At 38.4% G+C, this 18630-nt stretch overlaps 1 protein-coding gene across 1 annotated transcript; it reads left to right on the top strand.

Moving 5' to 3' along the window:
* Window positions 1-3285: 3285 nt before the first annotated feature.
* On the top strand, window positions 3286-14918 carry LOC306762215 (golgin subfamily A member 7B-like; the record flags this gene model as incomplete). Its single annotated transcript, XM_079248640.1, has 5 exons — window positions 3286-3297; window positions 7508-7633; window positions 8608-8760; window positions 12809-12910; window positions 14835-14918. The coding sequence occupies 5 exons, from the start codon at window positions 3286-3288 to the stop codon at window positions 14916-14918; spliced, it is 477 nt and encodes a 158-aa protein (XP_079104766.1).
* Window positions 14919-18630: the final 3712 nt, after the last annotated feature.

Below are 18630 nucleotides of genomic sequence, written 5' to 3'. Positions count from 1 at the left end.
ATTAGATCCGCATCTTTTCAAGCAATCTGGAGCAAGCAGCCGGATCCTGGCAAATAATATTAGTTCTGCATAATGCTCATTTTGTAAGAGCTTTGCTGTCTTATTTCTGGATTCTGTTTCTATTCACAAGAGTTGGATTTAGAAGAGTAAATATGCTTATATGTGTGTGTGACTTGATCACTTTTGCTTAGGATATTGATCAAAAGTAACTTTTGGCGATAGAGTGACAAACACCGTGAAATGGTGGCAAAGATAACATCCACTCAGAGGTTTTCAGTCATAATCTTTCATGATTATCTATTTTCCTCGTTTTTATGTCCTTGGGCACAAAAACATGAGCTTTTAACTAGCTGCCAGATTTGAGAAACCTCTCTGAATTTTATGTCCCTTTTTAAGAGATTTAAAGCAAAGAAGACCTTGGGCTCTTCTTGAACTGGAACACTTTGATATTCTAAAAAGAGAATAAAAATGGCAATAAAGTACATTCAAGTGGGCCCTGATAAATGTTTAATGTAATCATTTTTTACAGGTTACAGTAGAATCACTGGAGCATGACCACTTTGCACTAGAACCAGCCTGCTTTTAAAGAATGCCAGGGTTATGGAGGTGAAGCAGGGAAGCGAGCATCTGGTGGCCGGGCCTTTGCCCATAAGACCCAGTCGAGCGCAGCCCAAAAGAGTAACATTTTGAACTCATGGAACCAGTACCCCCAAGAAACTTTGGATCTTCTTCTATGGAGCTGCTGACAGTGTGAAATGGCAAGCAGGACGTGTCAGCATTCTCCCGGACTTAGTGCCTGTATGTTGGGGTTTACTCCGGTAATCTCCCTCTGCCTTCTGGGCGTGTCTTGACTCTTGTTTGTGTTTGTGCTAGAGAGCACTATCTCTGGGGACTCTCTTATTCTTTTGGTGGACTTCAGTGCTAACGTGGGCAATGCTGGTGGGATCTGGAGGGGCATTGATTGGGAGGTGCTGCTCAATCCTTTTCCAAAATGGCTGGACCTAGCTATGTAGGAGTGAGTGTGTCTGTGTATGTGTGAGAGAGAGAGAGAGTGAATGTTCTGTCAGTTCTGTCATTTTACTTTTCTTTTAGGACAGGGATATTCAACGAGGACCCCAGTCCAGCAGGTTTTTCGTGTATGCTTCCCACACGCCTGACTCAAATTAACAAGTCATTGTGTTGCTGGATCCATCTAATTTGAGTCAGTTATGTTGACGCAGATGTATAATTAAAACCTGCTGGACTGCTGCCCTTGTGGAACCAAGTTGAATATATCTTTAAAGTAAAAACTAAATAAAAAGTAAAACAAATTGCCCCAATTTGCTCTTTGATGGCAACAACTGCACATTACAAAGAATCTATAGATAATTTTGTATCACTAAACTGTCCTTATGCTTTCAAACTGTTGTTTTGACATTGTAACTGGTAAAATCACAAGTCAAACTCAAAAACATTTAAAACCTCTCTTCTGAAGTATGTGAAGAGCTCTTAAGATCCCGGCAGAATGACAAGACAAACTTCAGTAGAAAAGAAAACAACAGACTCTTGATCTGACAGCTTCAGCTTGTCATTCCCTGAGGACATTGCATTTATTTAAAGAATCTGGAATTCCTGGTTCTGTTTTTTGTGGATGAACTTTAGATTTTTTATTCTATGTGCTTGAGTTTCTATTTTTTTCAGATTCTGGAAACGGCTACAATGTTTGTTTTTGTGTTATTTGTTGGAGTCTAAGTGTTTGTTTGCATAAGGTAAAAAAAGGAAAAAATGTGTGTGTGGGTGTGTGTGTGTGTGGGTGTGTGGGTGTGTGTGTGGGGGGGGGGGGGGGGGGGGGTTTACAGTTTCCATGATGTTATCTATTTATTATTTCATATGTTTGCTTGAATACAGACTTCGGTTTTAATAAAGAAAGACCACACTGGCAGAAACGCATGATTTATCTTTCCAAATAAATACATTTCAATATTTCCACTGAGATGTACTCTGTCAAATTTAAGCAGGGGCAGCTTTAGAAAATTGTTCATGGAAGTGGGGTTAGGACAGGAGGTACAGACTCATAATGGGGTGGGACATGTACATGAGACCTTTTAAAAGAAAAAGATAGGGGTCTCAATTTTAGAAAATAACAGATTTTTCCAACTATAAAGTGGCCATCTAATGTAAAAAGTAAAGCAAATTTTGTGAAAGAAAACAACCAAAGATATTGTTATAATTAACAATTGTTTATGCAGGATGATCCAGGGATGAAAGCCATGCATTGCATGGCTTTCATCCCTGCAGCACAAACACTTCTTCTGAGCCAAATCAGCTTATATCAGTGTTTCTTCAGCATTATTAGCATTTTAATGTTGCATACTCATCATCACACCCAGAGGTTTTATGACTTTTCCATCTCTTTCAAATCTGTACTCACTTTGTACAAACAAATATCACCCATAGAAGCAGTTGGTGAGATAATACTTTATATCAGGGGTAGGCAGCTCCAGTCCTTGGGTGCCACAGTCCTGCAAATGTTAGGATTTTCCCTGCTGCAACACACCTGAGTCAAATCAATGGCTAATTAGCAGACTTGTGCAGAGTTTGATGAGCTCTGCTCAAGTCTGCTGATTAGGTCTGATGTGTGCCAGGTGTGTTGCAGCAGAGAAACTCCTAACATTTGCAGGACTGTGGCACCCAAGGACTGGAGCTGCCTACCCCTGTTTTACATAAATGCTGCATTATATCCAAAAACACGATAGTGTTGGTGTACAGGGAACATGTAAAGGTACACTGAATGCTGCATTCACTTGAACAACTTGGTCGAATAAAACTGTTGTTGGTGGGGCACCTGAGGGCCCAGTCAGATTGTAAGGGAATGCCATTCTCCCCCAGGCCCCCCTCTGGCTCCGCCCTTGTTTGCAGATAAATAAAATATCTGTCATCCTTTCTTTTTCCCAATTCTTTCTTGTCTTACATGGGTTTTCTTGTCGAAAGAAGCCATCCACGGAAAGAAAAACCGAAGCACTTCATTAAAGTAAGTAATAAATGAAAATGGTTTCTTGTCAAAAGACACGGAAATCCAAACAAACAGCTGATTCCTTGAGAATCAGCCAATTATTCTCTATTTCTGCACTGACATATGGAAGTAGCTATAACCACCAGCAACCGCATCCCGCAGTCCCGCTGACACGTGCGCGCGAGCTCGTGCGCCTGTGTCTCTCCCTGCATCGCTCTACAGTTGCCTTGTCCCACACAACCCGAGCAAACGGTTGTCGTCTTCAGCACGGGACAGATCCATCTCACTGCAGTATGGCGACAGAGGTAAGACATCTCCAGTCGTTTCTTTTAGTATTCCAGGAATGATCCCACACCTCTCCTCCCCATTTCTCCCCATTTCTCCCAGAAATGCAGCTTCAGATTGCAGTCTACTAAACTGAACGTGTTGCTTGCTGTGCTTAACGTTTTTGTAGCTGAGCTCTGTCGAGCGCACATTTCTTTCATTTGATTTAATCAACTGAATGAATCTGACTAATTAAAATGGGGGGGTCACGTGATGCTTTCATTTAAAAACTCATTCATTTGGGGGTTTCTGCTCACTTTCATGCAATCTGTTCTTTCACTGCAGCACACACAGTATTCTTTTGGTAAGTAGCTTAAGTTTTTTCAGCTTGTTTTCTTTACTACACACACTGTGACAAGTGTTCTTACGGTAGAGAAAGCTCAAATGGAAGAACAGTGATGATGATGATGATGATGATGGTGATGGAGCACTCAGCACCATGGACAGGGACAGCTTCTCCTTGTTACATTTAAATTAGTTTGGCAAGGCTTTACCTTGCATCTCAAGTGTATCGTGTTGACGCTTCAGAGCCTGTTGAATTATACTTTAATATTTCCTTCACACCGTTCCTCATAAAGTTTAACATTATTGACAACTTAGAGGAAGGCGTAGAGAGCCCAGTGTCGTACTGGTGTAGTTCCAGCAGTGTGTCATTGTACAACTAGTTGTCTGAAACAGGAGCAACAGAGGTTGCTGTGGTATTTTTAGCTTTAGTAATGTATGATAGCTCTCAGACCAGCAGCACGTCTTCCTTCCCCTTCTGTGTCCTTGGTGATGTCATCATAATGCTAACAACATAGCTGCCTTACTTATCACATTAATGACCTCACTAGAAGTGAATGCTACTGCTTTGTAGCTTTGGGGCAGTACAGTCATGCTGCACTCGTGTGGCTGCATATAAATGTATATGACTGTTCTTATACAGTTTGTATGCAAGTTCCACATACACTGGCTAGCTTGAGTGAGCGAAACTGTTCTTCAAAGATAATGACACTGCAGGTAAAAATGATAGACAGGAAGCTGGGCAAGATTCAATATTATGTTTTTCCATAAATGTGCATGACAGCAGCAGAGCAGCCCTGATATCCTCTGGTGGTCTGCCAGTATCCTCATCCAAGCCCCATCAATTACTCGTACACATGCATGCACACAAACACATGCAGTGTGTGGGCCCAGGATAGATTTGAAGTCCAAGGCACATCAATTATCCAAAGCATATCTGATGCGATCACGCTGCTGCAGTTTTGTTCCCGTAAGTGGTTGGGTTAGAGAAGCACTCCTTCCTATTCCTGCTTGTTGTCATATGTCATTTGCTGAACCCAAGTAAGCAAATGAAGGAATGAAAGGGATGAGTAGTGCTCAGCTTGGTCTGCAGACTGTTAGCATGAATGGTCTTTGCATTCAGTGAGTCCACTGCTGTCAGAGCTTCCTCTGAGTCTGCAGGCTGTCTCTGATTGAAGAAGGACACTGTTGGGAAATAATGTGCCAAACACAGACTAGCAGAGGCTGAAAAAAATGTTCCACCTTTTTCCATTAACAAAAAAAAAAAAAACAAAAAAAAAAAAAAAAAAAGATTTCTTCCTCCAGCTTTAGTCTCACAGTCATTGGTATTCCACCTAGTCAAGTTTAGTCTAAACACAGCTGACTCATAGAGCCATTGCTAAACTAGCTCAGCTAAGGAAATTCTGCTCTCAATGGGGAGGGATCAGTTATATTATAAAAAGATAAAAAATAAAAAATAAATTAAATAAATAAATAAATTAAAAAAAAAAAAAAAGACACAGCTGGCTGCAAGTAAAAGGCTGAGAGAGCTGTGAGAGGTTAAATGAAATGACCAACATTGAGTGCATTTACAGTGCATGCTGTAATTCCGTGTGTACCATTTGAGATATCTGCCCACTGGCAGCACTCACCCACATTGTCGCTCTGTGCTGCTTGAGTTAGAGTGACTTAAGTAGGAAGCATGTCAAAGCAATGAGACTCACATAGACCTAAACAATAGTATATAAAGCGTGGACTGATGAATATTCATCTTTGTACTATAGTTAAAACTTGTGCATTTATTATCTTTGCTTTTAGCTCATGATCACTTGCCATTTTTTCAGGAGCTTTTACTTAACATAACTGTGGTTTTCTGAGTATAATCAGTGTCAAAATAAATGTTAAGCAAAAGTAAATGATGTGTGGGTGGAAGCAAAAGTCAGACTGTGTGGCACAGTGCAAAGATTTTAATGGCATTCAGTGTGATTAGTATGACACATCTCTGTTTGACTGTTTACTATATATAGATGCAGGAATAAGACAAGGTTGAACCCTGATCTCTCATACAGGGAGGAACATCCGCAGTTTGCCAACAGAAAATATTTCAATTGAAGGCTTAAGCGGAAAACAACATAAAACTTTGAAACTTTTTTTTTTAAAGTCACTTGTTGGCATATAACAGTTGAGAGCAAAACTTCATGTATTTCAGAATGGAGAAGAATGGAGAGGATCTGAGGAGTGTTTACTAATGTCCAGCTTCTGAAAAGTAATACTTGGTTATAACAATTAAAAATACTTTTTTTTTTATGAATATATATATATATATATATATATATATATAATATTAGATCTCCATTGATTTGTTGGCCTCTGGTTAGTAAATATAAGATGATTTTTTAAAAGGTGCCCAATTTTTTTAAATTGTCTGACAGAGGATGGCCTATAGTAGTTTGTGTTGGTGTTAGTTTTGTATAGTTTAGTTTAGTGATTCCTTTCTTTTAGTTTCCCTTTGCCCTCAGCTCCCCATCTGTTCTTCCCTTACTGTATGATCAATGCTTTTCATTTTTCCCATTTCTTTTCTTGCTTTTTCCTTTCCTTGCACCTATTTAAGACTTCTATTACCTTTATTTCAAACATTTCCCCTTGCTTTCAATGCATATTTTATTGATGTCCTCTATTTTGCCAAACTTCTCTTTGAATATTTTGTTCTTAACTACACAAGTTAGTAAACTAAATGCTTACTTTGAATACTGCCATATTTTGCCGTAATTGCATTTATTTGATGAACACATTAAACCAGAACTAGTAAAATATCTAAACGTAGGATGCAGTTACTGGTCCTTATATGTGCAGTAAACACCTCCACATTCACCTAGTTGTAGTTACAATCAAAGAGCCGTGAAATCTTAATGAGTCTGACTCTCAGCCAGCAGATTCCTACTTGGATAAACGATGCTCAGCTGCATGCCGGTGATTGCATCTATTAATAGTATGACTTGTTCATCATGATGCCTACAAAGATAGAAGCTGTGTTAGAGAGGTGGAAAAAGCAAAGAGAAGACTAATAAAAGCACTGGCAGTGATATGATTGTGGCTTTTTGCGGATGAAAATAGGTGCTTGGACGCTATTTTTGGATGTGAGTGTAGATGAAAGACCGGCTCTGTGCTATGTTTGCTTAGATTGACTACCTATAGCTCTACTTTTGGATGCAAACATGGACAATCTTTGAAGCAAAACAGCCACACATTGGTTTGAGATTCTTTTGGAATATATTGGATTTTTAATATTTAAATTGAGTATTTTGAGTATTGAGGTTCCAAAGTGAGTGCAATCTCATTTTTCCATCACTTTCCTCCTTCACACTCTGCTTTTCATACCCCTCTCCCTCTACACTCTTTTATCTCTAATTGCCATCCTCTTGAGGGAAGTCATTTAGATCAGCAGGGGACAGGTTTACTCTGGCAGTTTGAGTGTAAAACATACCACTCACCACAAAAGTGCTGTAAAGAGGACTCTTTCAGAGTGTTATTAAAGCACAGTTAAAGCAAAGTTGGTGTCGAAGGAATGCAGCAAGACGACTAGCTACTGTAAATCTGCACTGTTGTTGATGTAGAAAGATCTCAAACATGTTCTCAACATCGAAGCCTTGTTTCACATATGATATCAGGAAAAATACAACCTCAAACTGTCAGGAAATATGGAGTTCTCTGAGTACTGTATAGGCCTTCTCACTGAGCTCTTTTGTGTACAAGATTTTTTAAGATGCAGTGCTTTCTGACAGTGACGGGTCTAGAATTATGAAGTGAATAATATAGAAAGTGAAATGGATCCCCAGAGTTTAGCAAAGAGAGCAAAAAAGTGACTCTACTCTTTTCACATAATATGTCTGTTTTGTTTCTTTTTTTATTCCTGTTGTGTTTTCTTCTTAGTTCCATAACCTCCAGGAGATGCGGCACAGTGCTTCGCTGGTGATGAAGGTGTTCGTACAAAGAGATTACAGTGAAGGAACGGTGTGTCGGTTTCAGACCAAATTTCCCTCAGAGCTTGACACAAGGGTGAGCACAAGCACAAACCCGCATACACATATTGATTAATAAAATTAACCTGAAACATCTCTTACATGTGCAAACTCTGCAAAACCTACTGAGATTTAAAAAGACTGAACACATGAGAAAGAAAAGGCAGACTCAATGAATAGAAAGCCGTTGGCAGTCTTTGAAAAGAGAACTTGTTTTATTCAGAACTTATTTCTTTTTTCTTTTACTAAAACATTTTATTTATCTATTTTATCTATCTATCTACACACTGTTACACATTTCTTTAAATATGAGAGCTATTTTCTTTACACATGGATTCATGTACTTGCATCCTGACTTACCTTACTTACTTCTGCAGCAGCTTGGATAATATTAATTTAAATTTTTTATAATTTATGGTTTTAACTTGTTCATGTCATCCAGTTGTGTTGGCCCTTTCAAGGATACAACTTAAGCACTTTATTCTAGTAATAGTAACTAAAGTGTATATTTAACCAAAAGTCAAAGGTATCATATTTGATACACAAAGTTTGGAGATGTTTTGCATCACTTTATGGTAAAAACTTTGCTCAAAATCCTGTAGAACAAAATGTGATACTGGTTTTATAGCCTCTAATAAAAACCAGGAAGCAGAAGATTACACTATGAAAATTATGACACATCACACAATAGTAAATGATAAGCGAGAGGACTCAGAGGAGGGAAACAGTGAAGGCATCACCCTCTGGCAAATTCTCTCTTGGATGCTCAAACTACAACATCTTTTATTCATAAAGTGATTTTTAATCTTAGCTTCTTTTGTATTCTGCAAGTGAGTTGTGTCCTTAAAAAAATGTCTAAGGTGAGGGCAGCAGGTATGTTTGTCAGTTTGTTATATAGCTGAACCACTTTCTCCTGCTATAATGCCAGAACTTGCTTCACCTGTGCAGCCCCTGTGCTCTGTGTATGCCTCCAACAGCTCCTCTTGGATGTTTGTTTGCGTTTGTAATTAGATTGAAAGAACTTTGCTCGAGGAGACGGTGAAGACCCTGAACTCTTATTATGTGGAAGCTGAAAAAATTGGAGGTCAGTCATACCTGGAAGGATGCCTGGCTTGTGCAACAGCTTACATCATCTTCCTCTGCATGGAGACACGCTATGAGAAGGTAAAAAAAAAAAGTTTCAACATCAAAATGATGCCAGTAACAGACCAAAAATACTGATGTGAAATAAAAATATTAATTTAAATAACAACTGCAGCGTATACAGCTGGTTAATTGTATTAACCATTAAAGATTAATTGACCATTTTAAAGAAATACGATGGTAGGAGCTTTCTGGTGTTTCATTTTTACTTGCGAAAGTCTAATGAAGCTTTTAGGAGATGTTTAGTGCATGAAAGCTCTGTGGGAAACTAATCCTGCTGACCAAATTTTACTATTACAGTAGGGATGATCACTATTCTATGATCCCCAAATTAACAAAGGGGAACCTTACCTCTTCAAAACTGACAGGTAGGGCCTAGTTGGGTCAAGGGAAAGAACTGGGATTGGGCCCAAATGTACCGTTTGTGGAAGCCAGCTCTAACACACTCACAGCGATCCAGTTTTGTGTTCATATGCACTCTGTAAGATCAGAAACCAGTTCTTTATACTAACTGACAGAGGGAAAGAGATCCAAAATCCGGAAGATACAATCTGATTCTCTCTGGCACTACCCCTAGTCTACACTACATTTCTGATCTTGCTCTGAATGCCAGACCTGTGTGCCTGTGGGCAAAGTACAGCACACCAGCTGTAGTGTGGTTAAGCTCAGCAATACCTAGATGTCCATTTTGAGAAAGGGCAGATGGTTAAAACGCTGCAGCGCTATATGCCTGCTTGCTAATCGCTGAAATGGAACAGGAACACATGCATACATAGTGTAATCAAACGCCTAACTGCAGTGAGCTTGATTAAACCCCTTGTGATTTTCTGTAAACCTGCCTGAGTGGCATGAAGTTCCAGCATGCCCATCACCCTCAACATAAAATCTGCTTCGTCTTGTCCCATTTTGTAAGCATTTTTTATCAAAGCTGTGCAGAGGTACACTGAGCTTGACCAAGAAACAAAAGAAAGAGGTATTGCTGTGTTGAAGCCATGCAGAAATGTCTTGATCTGAGGTACCTTTCATCTCCCTGTCAGCTGGTGCCGCTCCATTGAGATGCTCAAATGCTATCAGCTCCCAGAGAGAGCTGTTTATTTACTTGTTTAATTTTATGAACGCTGTTCTGACTGGCGACAATAAAATATAACCACCCAAGTCGAAGCTGTGTGTGCAAAACAGCAGCAGATCTCAGATCACTGTGGCGATTCACCAGAAAACCTGAAGCTCCTTGATGCTTACATCTTGCTACATCAAAGGCACTGATTGCTTCTAGTGTGTCAGAACACATACGTGTACACACAAGCATTCATAAAACGTCCCTCATGCATAGTTTGCATCTTTCATCTCCTACTTCTCTTCCTCTTCATTGTTGACAGGAACATGGCTGTTCACACAGTATAAGATTTGTTCTGACTCATGTATACACACACATTCTTTTATATTGCACTTTAAATCAGCAGCATAACCAGAGGATTGTGTGTACTGCCACTGTCAAAAGGCCATTCAGAGCGGCTGTCACACAAATACCACTACACCAGACACACAGCTCTGATACTTGACTGTCACGTTGAAACTGCTCTAAGAGCTTACAAGCAAGTGAAAGGATTGGCCTTTTCCCCGGACCACAGTAAACTGATTAGTCAGGGCTTCACTCTGTCATTTCTTTTTGACATTTGACTCTTAATTTCCAACAACAGACATGACTTATATTTCCTGAAAAACTAACTATTCAAATTCGGTTATAACGTCATTGTTCCATGTCAAATATGGATGACTATACGGTTACTGTTATTTCACTAAAATCTGAGTTGTGTAACAATGCAAAGCAAAGCAAACAGCCAGCTTTCGCCTGCTTCACTTCACTTGCATGTCAGTAACTTCAATGCTGTAATGCTTTCCAGACATTTCATCGCAGAAGTTTCTTATTCTTCTTTCAATGGGAGACAAAAAGGACTATTTTTCTCTTAGTCTTCACCAGCAAGGGTCAGCATATTAGCAGCTGTGCCTGCAGCTGTTACAGGCCTTTATCCCAGAGGAACACTGCTCAGTGTGTTGTTTAGTCTCTATTGTTACAATCTCTCAAGGATGAGTGCTGCAGTGACCTTTGAAGTTACAAAAAAGGAGGTGAATCTGTCACGTTTCATAAATCAGTTCAGGAACACACTGATGTTTCCCATTTGAATACATGAAAACCAGTTTCTCGCTGGTTATTGGTTGATAACATATAATGCTTGGACCTAACTGATTGAGTAACAGACAAACGCTAGGAGATACTGCAACACTTTTGTAAAGTTTAACCAGGTTTCATTACTATAATGTCCTTTCTAAATTATTGTTTCTAAATATAATTTAAAATCTCAACTTTTCCCACATGAGACAACTTGTCACCTCACCTCAGACCATCATAATGAGCTACCACACTGGGACGTCTAACACACTTCTGGGGCTGGGTTCTAATGTTTTTTTCTTTTCATCGTGGAGTTTATGCAGGAATGAACTTGATATAAATAGTTCTCAGATGTGTTATTGAGCCAATGATGTGACTTTCACAGCAAGAATGTGTCTTTCATTAATGCAGTGCTGTGAGGTGCGAGGAATCTCAGGCTTTTAAGATTGGTTTTCAGATTTGTCATGTTATTTATGGATCTGGGATGCTGCTTTTGAAATCCTGTTATGTTACTGGCTTGTTGCCAAATTAGTTGTAAGATGTTTTAAGATTTCTACCATTTAACAAATTTTATAATCTTTTTGTTACCCATGTGTTTATTTAACAATTTCTTAATTTATAAAATAAATAAATTAAATGAAATGGCAAAATCTGTCAATGCCAAGATTTGATACGTTATCTTTGTACTATTTTTTAATTCAAAATTGTGTTTAAATCCCAGAAAACAGAGTTCTTAATACATACATCAGATGGCTGATGTTTGGTTTAGAATTTCCATACTTCTTTAAAGATGGTTCCCTTTTGTGCCTCCTTATCAGTAAGATTGATATTTGAAAAGTTTTTTTTAAGTTGGCCTTTCAGTATACATGAGGCCAAGTGGAGTGTGGTGTGTCTGACTGACATAATTCGATAGTTTGGGAGAGGCATGGCATGACAGCATTGTTGGTGCTTACAGAGGCATGTCTGAGGATGAATAAGCCACTCTAACTCTAATCATGGCATTTTAGTTTATGCTGTCCATTTAGCAAGAACAAGCATTGGTCTGCAACAGCCTATCAGCAACAAACTTAGAGACACAAGACGCTGTTTAGAGTTCTTATTTACTGTTCTGGTATCCTTGACAAATGGTCTGTGCAGTTTTAATTATGAAGAAAATACACAAGCATGATTACTTGTGTTTGTGTGTCAATGCATGGTCTGAACCGCTCAGATTCACCCCACTGCTGTTAATGCCATGCAATACTTGCAAAACCAGTAAGTGCATCCACTGCCAATGCAATGTAAATAAACTGTCCACTTCACATTTTATAGTGTTTCAGATTTGCCCTGAAATCGTACCAAGGCCTGACATTAAGCCTGAGAGAGGCATCTTTTGATTTAGGAGTTAAAGTATCCAAATGGAAAACTTCAAAAAAGGGAACACGCTTGCTCACCAGTTCCAGTAATTCAATTCATACAGCTTTGGTTCTGACTTGTTTGAAAGTATGTATAAAGAAATCACCACCGTACTTACAGCATAATGGAATAATTTTAGTTTGGATTATAATCCTCAGAAAAAATAAAGAACAGCGATGACTTGAGAGTTGGTTTCACATTCTAATGCACAGAAGGATTACAAACTAACTTCTTACATTTTTCACATTTTCCATTAAAATAAAGTTTAAGCAGCTTTGTTTATCCTCTCTTTGGTACATGCATATCATATGTAACACTGAGTACACTCAAGAAAATAATAACCGGCTAATGGGCCCCCATCTGGAATGTCTGTTCTAATTTATTTTTCTGCAAGAATTAAGCACCTCGTGATTTTTTTTCTCCCACATCTGATAGTTGTAATCAAATCTAGATTCATCCTAGAGCTATCTCTGTCCTGTTTAAAGCATTTCCAACATTTTATTCCAGGTGCTGAAGAAGATATCTGGGTACATCCAGGACCAGAATGCGAAGATCTATGCCCCAAGAGGTCTTCTGTTAACAGATCCTATAGAGAGAGGAATGAGGGTCGTATCCTTCATTCATCACCCTGTTGAAGTTCAGAACAAGCTGGGAAAAAAGGCCCAAGTAGGATAATAGCACATGAAAAGGCTGAGAAAGTCATTAGAACTGCCAAAGACATAATGATAAGTGAGATACAGTATTTTACTTATTCAACACTGCATTTAAGCGTCTGTGTTTCATATTAGCCGTTCAATTTCGCTGTTTAACATAAGTGTTCACACTTATAAATCCCAAGCAGGTCAGGTCGAAAGAAGCCTGAACACTATTTTTCAGAAAGAAATGTTTAGAAAAGAAACAGGATCATACTTTCCATCAGGAGTCAAAGTATGTGAGATTCTCTTTCATTTTCTCAAGTTATCCAAAAAAAATGTGTTTCATTATGATCTTTTAAATATGTCTCACTCTGTGTGGTTCATGGAACATATTTCTGAAGATAAGATGTTTTCACAAGTGGCCAGCGGTAGGTTTCTCTCTGTCAAAGTGATCCCACTGCAGCCACATGAAAGGAGAAAATGTCCTATAGCATTGTGCAAGCACTGCCTACGCTGTGACAAACAGTGGGCTTCAAGTCAAAGGCCCAGATTAGTACCAGGTTAGCACCAGTATTGTGCTGCATTGTGCTGGTACATGTATATAAGTCCAATGCACTTGCATACATGAAATCTGTTTGTGAAAACTGACTAGGTATCACACATCTCCCAAAAACAGCAGTGAGTGTTTCACTTATATGCATTATTATAGATAATCTGAATAAAACATGAAGTCATTTTAAACCATCTCTGGGGCCTTTACTATAATGGTTAATTTGGCTGGATTTAGATGTCTACATTTATCCAATGATACCTATTTATTGGGCATAAAGTATATAAGCCTCTAGAATTTCCTCTTAATGTGAAGATAAAATGTGAACAAAAACACAAGCAATGTTACTGATCTCAGTATTGTTAATCACCAAAGATTACTTTAAGAGGAAGGTTTGTGAGGTCAGAAAGGTACCAAAAGTAACTTCCAAGTACTTGAAGGCCTCTCATATTTTAACTAATTCATGTTCATGAAACAACCATCAGCTGGAAAGTAAACAGCAATGGTATGCATGGCAAGTCTGCAAGCAAACCACTTTTCTCCAATAACAACTTCACTGTCTGTCTGCAGCTTGCTAAAAAAAAAAATCCCATTCACAAGTCAAGTGCTGTAGGCTAATAAAAATGTTTTTAGAGTAGGAATGAAAAACAGAACTTTTTTTGTGCAAATAGCTTTTAAGTTTATAGAAAAGAGAACACTGCATTCCAGCAAGAGAACCCTGCTATGTCTGCAAAACACAATGGGGTCATTTTAGAGTTTAAACCTATTTTTCTGCATCTGGAACAATGAATTCTGCATTTATCCAATAAATTCTCAAGAACTATCCAAGATTTGTCTATAAAATTAATTTAAAGAGAAAGTGGTTTATGCTGAAAGACAATGACATAAAGTACACAAGTTTCTGCAGCAAAGAATGGTGAAAGACGAATAAAGTTAAAGCTTTGGAATTCAAAGTAATGACCTTAATCTAGCAGAAAGTAGTGCTGAAAGACCAGAAGAGAGGCAGCTCATGTGAGGAAGACCATCAACATGCCACAGTAAAAGCTTTTTTCTGTACAGAGGAGTGAAGTCAAAGTCCTTAAAGCATCAGCAGTGGCTAAAAACCTTTCATTATGTTTATAGCTGAAAAGGTGGTCACACCCATACATCACCACGACATTTTCCTACATAAAAATGTGTAAGTATAACTTGTAAGTTCATACGACAATCTAGTTCTAGTTTTTTACGGATTTGGGACAAAATCCACAGCTGTCTTTGGGAATTACAAACGACATTTCATTATTGTGTGTATTGTCTGAACCCTATAAGTCCTTTTTCATCTCACCAATCCTTGACTTGGTGTTTTCAGTTGGAAATCAGTGTGTTTGAAGACCGAGGCTCAGGCAGCTCCAGCCCCAGCAGCAGCATGTCATCCGCCAGCAGTGCTCGGTGACTGGAGGGGCAGCACCAGGCTTACGGGTACCACCACAGGGGCAGCGGGACACTTACCAACATCCGCATGCTGAAACATGAGAGCACCAGGTTCTAGAAAAAGTAGACAGGAAAAAAAGGCAAGGAGGTTTATCCACAGCATTCACACTCTCCCTGCTGGGGTCTTCAACAGATCACCTTGAGAAGAGGAGCTGACTTACAGAAACACAATGGATACTTACAGGCGTAAACATAACTGCAACAAAACCCACACACAGGCATGAGACACAACTCTCCAAATGGGATCCAAACCAAGATTACTATTTCTTTATTCCATTTTTTGTTCATACTTTCTCTCATTCCATCATGTCTGTTTCCATGAGTCCCACCATGTCTGAGTTGTAGCTATTTATCAGGTTCACAGTAATTAGACTGAAAGTCAACGCGATTTCTTTCATGGGTCACTATCTTTATGTATATCTGCTTAGTCATCTGCAACGCGTTCCTAAATATGCGGCGCTGACATCTGAAAGGAGGAAAACTGCCAACCACCTGGGAGACACAAGGCTCTCTGCTCTTGCTGATTAATCACATTTGCATCAGGTGGTTAAGGTTAAGCCACTTTGAATGATGGCAAATTGGGCCTACCATGGGACCATGCTCTGTTCACTTGCGTTTGGCTTCAATATCAAACATCTAACAAAGAGAAACCTGAATTATTTATCTTTCTTATTCACTGTAGTCAATGCTAGTCATCCACATCACAGCTGCAGGTCATACTCCAAGCACACATACTCGTACGTGTGCATACAAATGCACAAAACCGTGTCAGAGCACTCAAGCCGTATCCGGATGGGGACATGTACACACAAGTGTACATTGACACACACACACAATTGTATAACAATTTGCTACACATTCCTGCACACACATGGGTGACTCTTGAATCTGAGTCGACCCAACCAGAAAACATTCTGTGTTGTCTCAGCTCATTGGGAGCACAAGCAAACACAGGCCCAGTAGGCTGTGCTTAGTTCCCCTGGAGGTGAGTTCATTTGTCCGGTGTGTGTGTGTGTCCAATGTCAGTGCCATCAGTACTAGCTTTGTGTCAGAGAAAAGTTCAAAGATCTTAAAGATGTCAAAGATCGGCACCCTGAACAAGCTTCAGAGAAAATGTGTGGGCTATTATCACGGAAGCTCGAAAGTGTGTTGGGATTAAGATGTCGTTTTATAAACGTGGGAGCAACCAGGAGAATCTGCCCACACAGTCAGACCTAAAACTAAACCTCTTAAGGTTACATGTCTATTGCATTGGACATGTAACCTTTAAACATCTAGAAATGAAGTGTTGATGCACATTAAGATTTCACATTTACCCACTCATTTTTACAGTACACACAATATGGGCTCCCTCTAGGGTCAGACTGGAAAAATTCTGAACTTCTGAAAGGATGAATTACTCAAAATCATTCAATTTGGTATCTTCAGATGGCAGCAACACAAACACAATGTCAAACAAAAGATGGAGGCTTCATCCCCGCTTTAGTGTCTGCATATCTCTTTTTTTTCTGCAATGTCCATCCTATTTAAAATATTACCATTTTCATTTTTGTTTTTTTAAACTCCAGGAGTGTAGCCTTTTGTGTCCTCTTTGGAAGAGTAAGCTGACATCAGACCCCTCAGCAGACAAGCGAGAGATAAAATAAAAAAAAGTCAAACTACTCACTGAGAAATCGTTGCAGAATGGATGAAGTTTTGCTTAATTCCTGTGGGTAGTTTTATTTCAGCTTTTATCACTTGGGTGACAAAGTTTTACCCACACAGCTGTTTTTACTAAAGTTGTTGTGTTCAGCTGTGCTTTTGTTCTGCCTCCTGTGCTTTTTTTTTTTTTTGATGCCTTCATGTTTCATCCCAGTGGAATGGATATCCAGCCTGGGGCTGATGGACTGACCAGTTTAAAAATGACTCAATACTGCCAATAAGCAACTAAAAAAGCTCATTGGACAATGTATAAAGAAAAAAAAAAAGAAACAAGTGTCAATTACCTGTACAGGAGACTGTATTTTCTTGTTTTTCTACACTCAGTTTATGGACTGTAGCAAAAGTGGATGGAAATGCCATAAAGCTAATGAATTCCAAATGTCATAACTGCCCAGTAGTCACTGAATATAGTGATGTGAAAATGAAAGTACAAGCTGCTTCACCTCTAAGGTTTCACATTTTGGGATATTAAAAACAAAACAATCTAGTCCAGAACAGGTCTTAAAATCAGATAAATACAACCTCAGATAAACACATTACATGTTACACTGTTTATTTAGCATGAAGTAAGTCAAATGCTGATGTAGTGTGTGAAGTAAACGCTACAATTTATAAACTAGTTGAATCTCCTTTAGCAGCAATCATTTCATTTGTCCGTACAGGCTCACCATAGGAGGATGGACTAAAGGTTGTTAGTAAATGATCATTGCTGATGTTTTTCCTCCTTGATGTTGTATTACCACAAGCAAAATAGTAAACTACCTAAATGTATGCATTTTAGACAATGTCACTCTGGCTACCAATGATAAAGTAACAGCTCCTAGCTGCTTGGATTTCTGCATTCTTCTAGAGCAGTGAGACTTTCCTTAATTTCTTACACTGCTTCTGAATTTTTACCTTCTTTATATCAACTAAGCAATGACAGTCTCTCCATTGGTTCTGTTCAATTTAGTCTTTTTTTTTTTTTTTAAACTAATTTTATGACCTGTTAGGAACTAGATTCTCATATATGTATATATGTATGTATGTATGTATGTATGTATATATATATATATATATATATATATATATATATATATATATATATATATACTGATTGTTAAACCATAGAATGAAATAAAAGGTGTACTTTGATGTGTTTGCTTTGATATGTTTCCCTATCTTCGGACCTCAAGTAAATGAGCAGCGACATAAACATAGTCTGTGCAGCTGCTAAATATGTTTGTGTGTAACTAAGTCATGTTGTTCATGATGTAGCTTAGGATATTGAAACTAATGAAAATGATGTAATTACAGTTAAAGTTATTGGAGCTGATGATGATGGTGATGATGCTCAGGGAAAAGTCTAAACATGCCAAATTCAAAGAATTTTAAAAGATGGGTTAATGTGTTGCCATACTAGCTCTTGTAGTGCTCAGTGGTTATGAATTCCCACAGCTTTTTATTCAAATAACCATGTTATCAGGTTTAGTTGTAATCTTGCTTTCCTTCAACCTTTTGACCAAATGACAAATCTACCAGCATTTTCACCAGCATCATTTGTATTGTGTTAAAAGGGCAAGTGGTGAAAGTGGAACAACTGTTATACTTTTCTTGTTTTGTGAATGGTAGCCAGATAAGACATGATAAAAGAAAGTAGTGTCTATAATTCAGATCTTTGAGATACATAACATAACTGTTTTAATAATGCCCACCACTTTTAAGACAAAGGTCTTATAAAAAAAGAAAAAAAGAAAAAAAAACGGAAAGAAAAAAAGCATGGTTGCACAGTTCTACTTTACACATGTCTAAAACTTTGAAAACCACTGTCTGGACATGTTAGTGGAAGAGAATTAAGACATGCTTAAAAAGAAAAGATTTAACAGTTTAGGTCTAAAATGAAAATGTGCCATATGCAATATTCAGCTGTTTGTAGCTTTCAGGGACAATTTAATTCAGTTTAAATTCAAGAGAACAGCTAGAAAGAAGATCAT

This window comes from Telmatherina bonti (genome assembly GCF_933228915.1).
Source record: "Telmatherina bonti genome assembly, chromosome: 11".
Classification (NCBI taxonomy): Eukaryota; Metazoa; Chordata; class Actinopteri; order Atheriniformes; family Telmatherinidae; genus Telmatherina; species Telmatherina bonti.
Note: the sequence above shows the minus strand (reverse complement) of the source record. Positions and strands in the feature narration are given on the sequence as shown.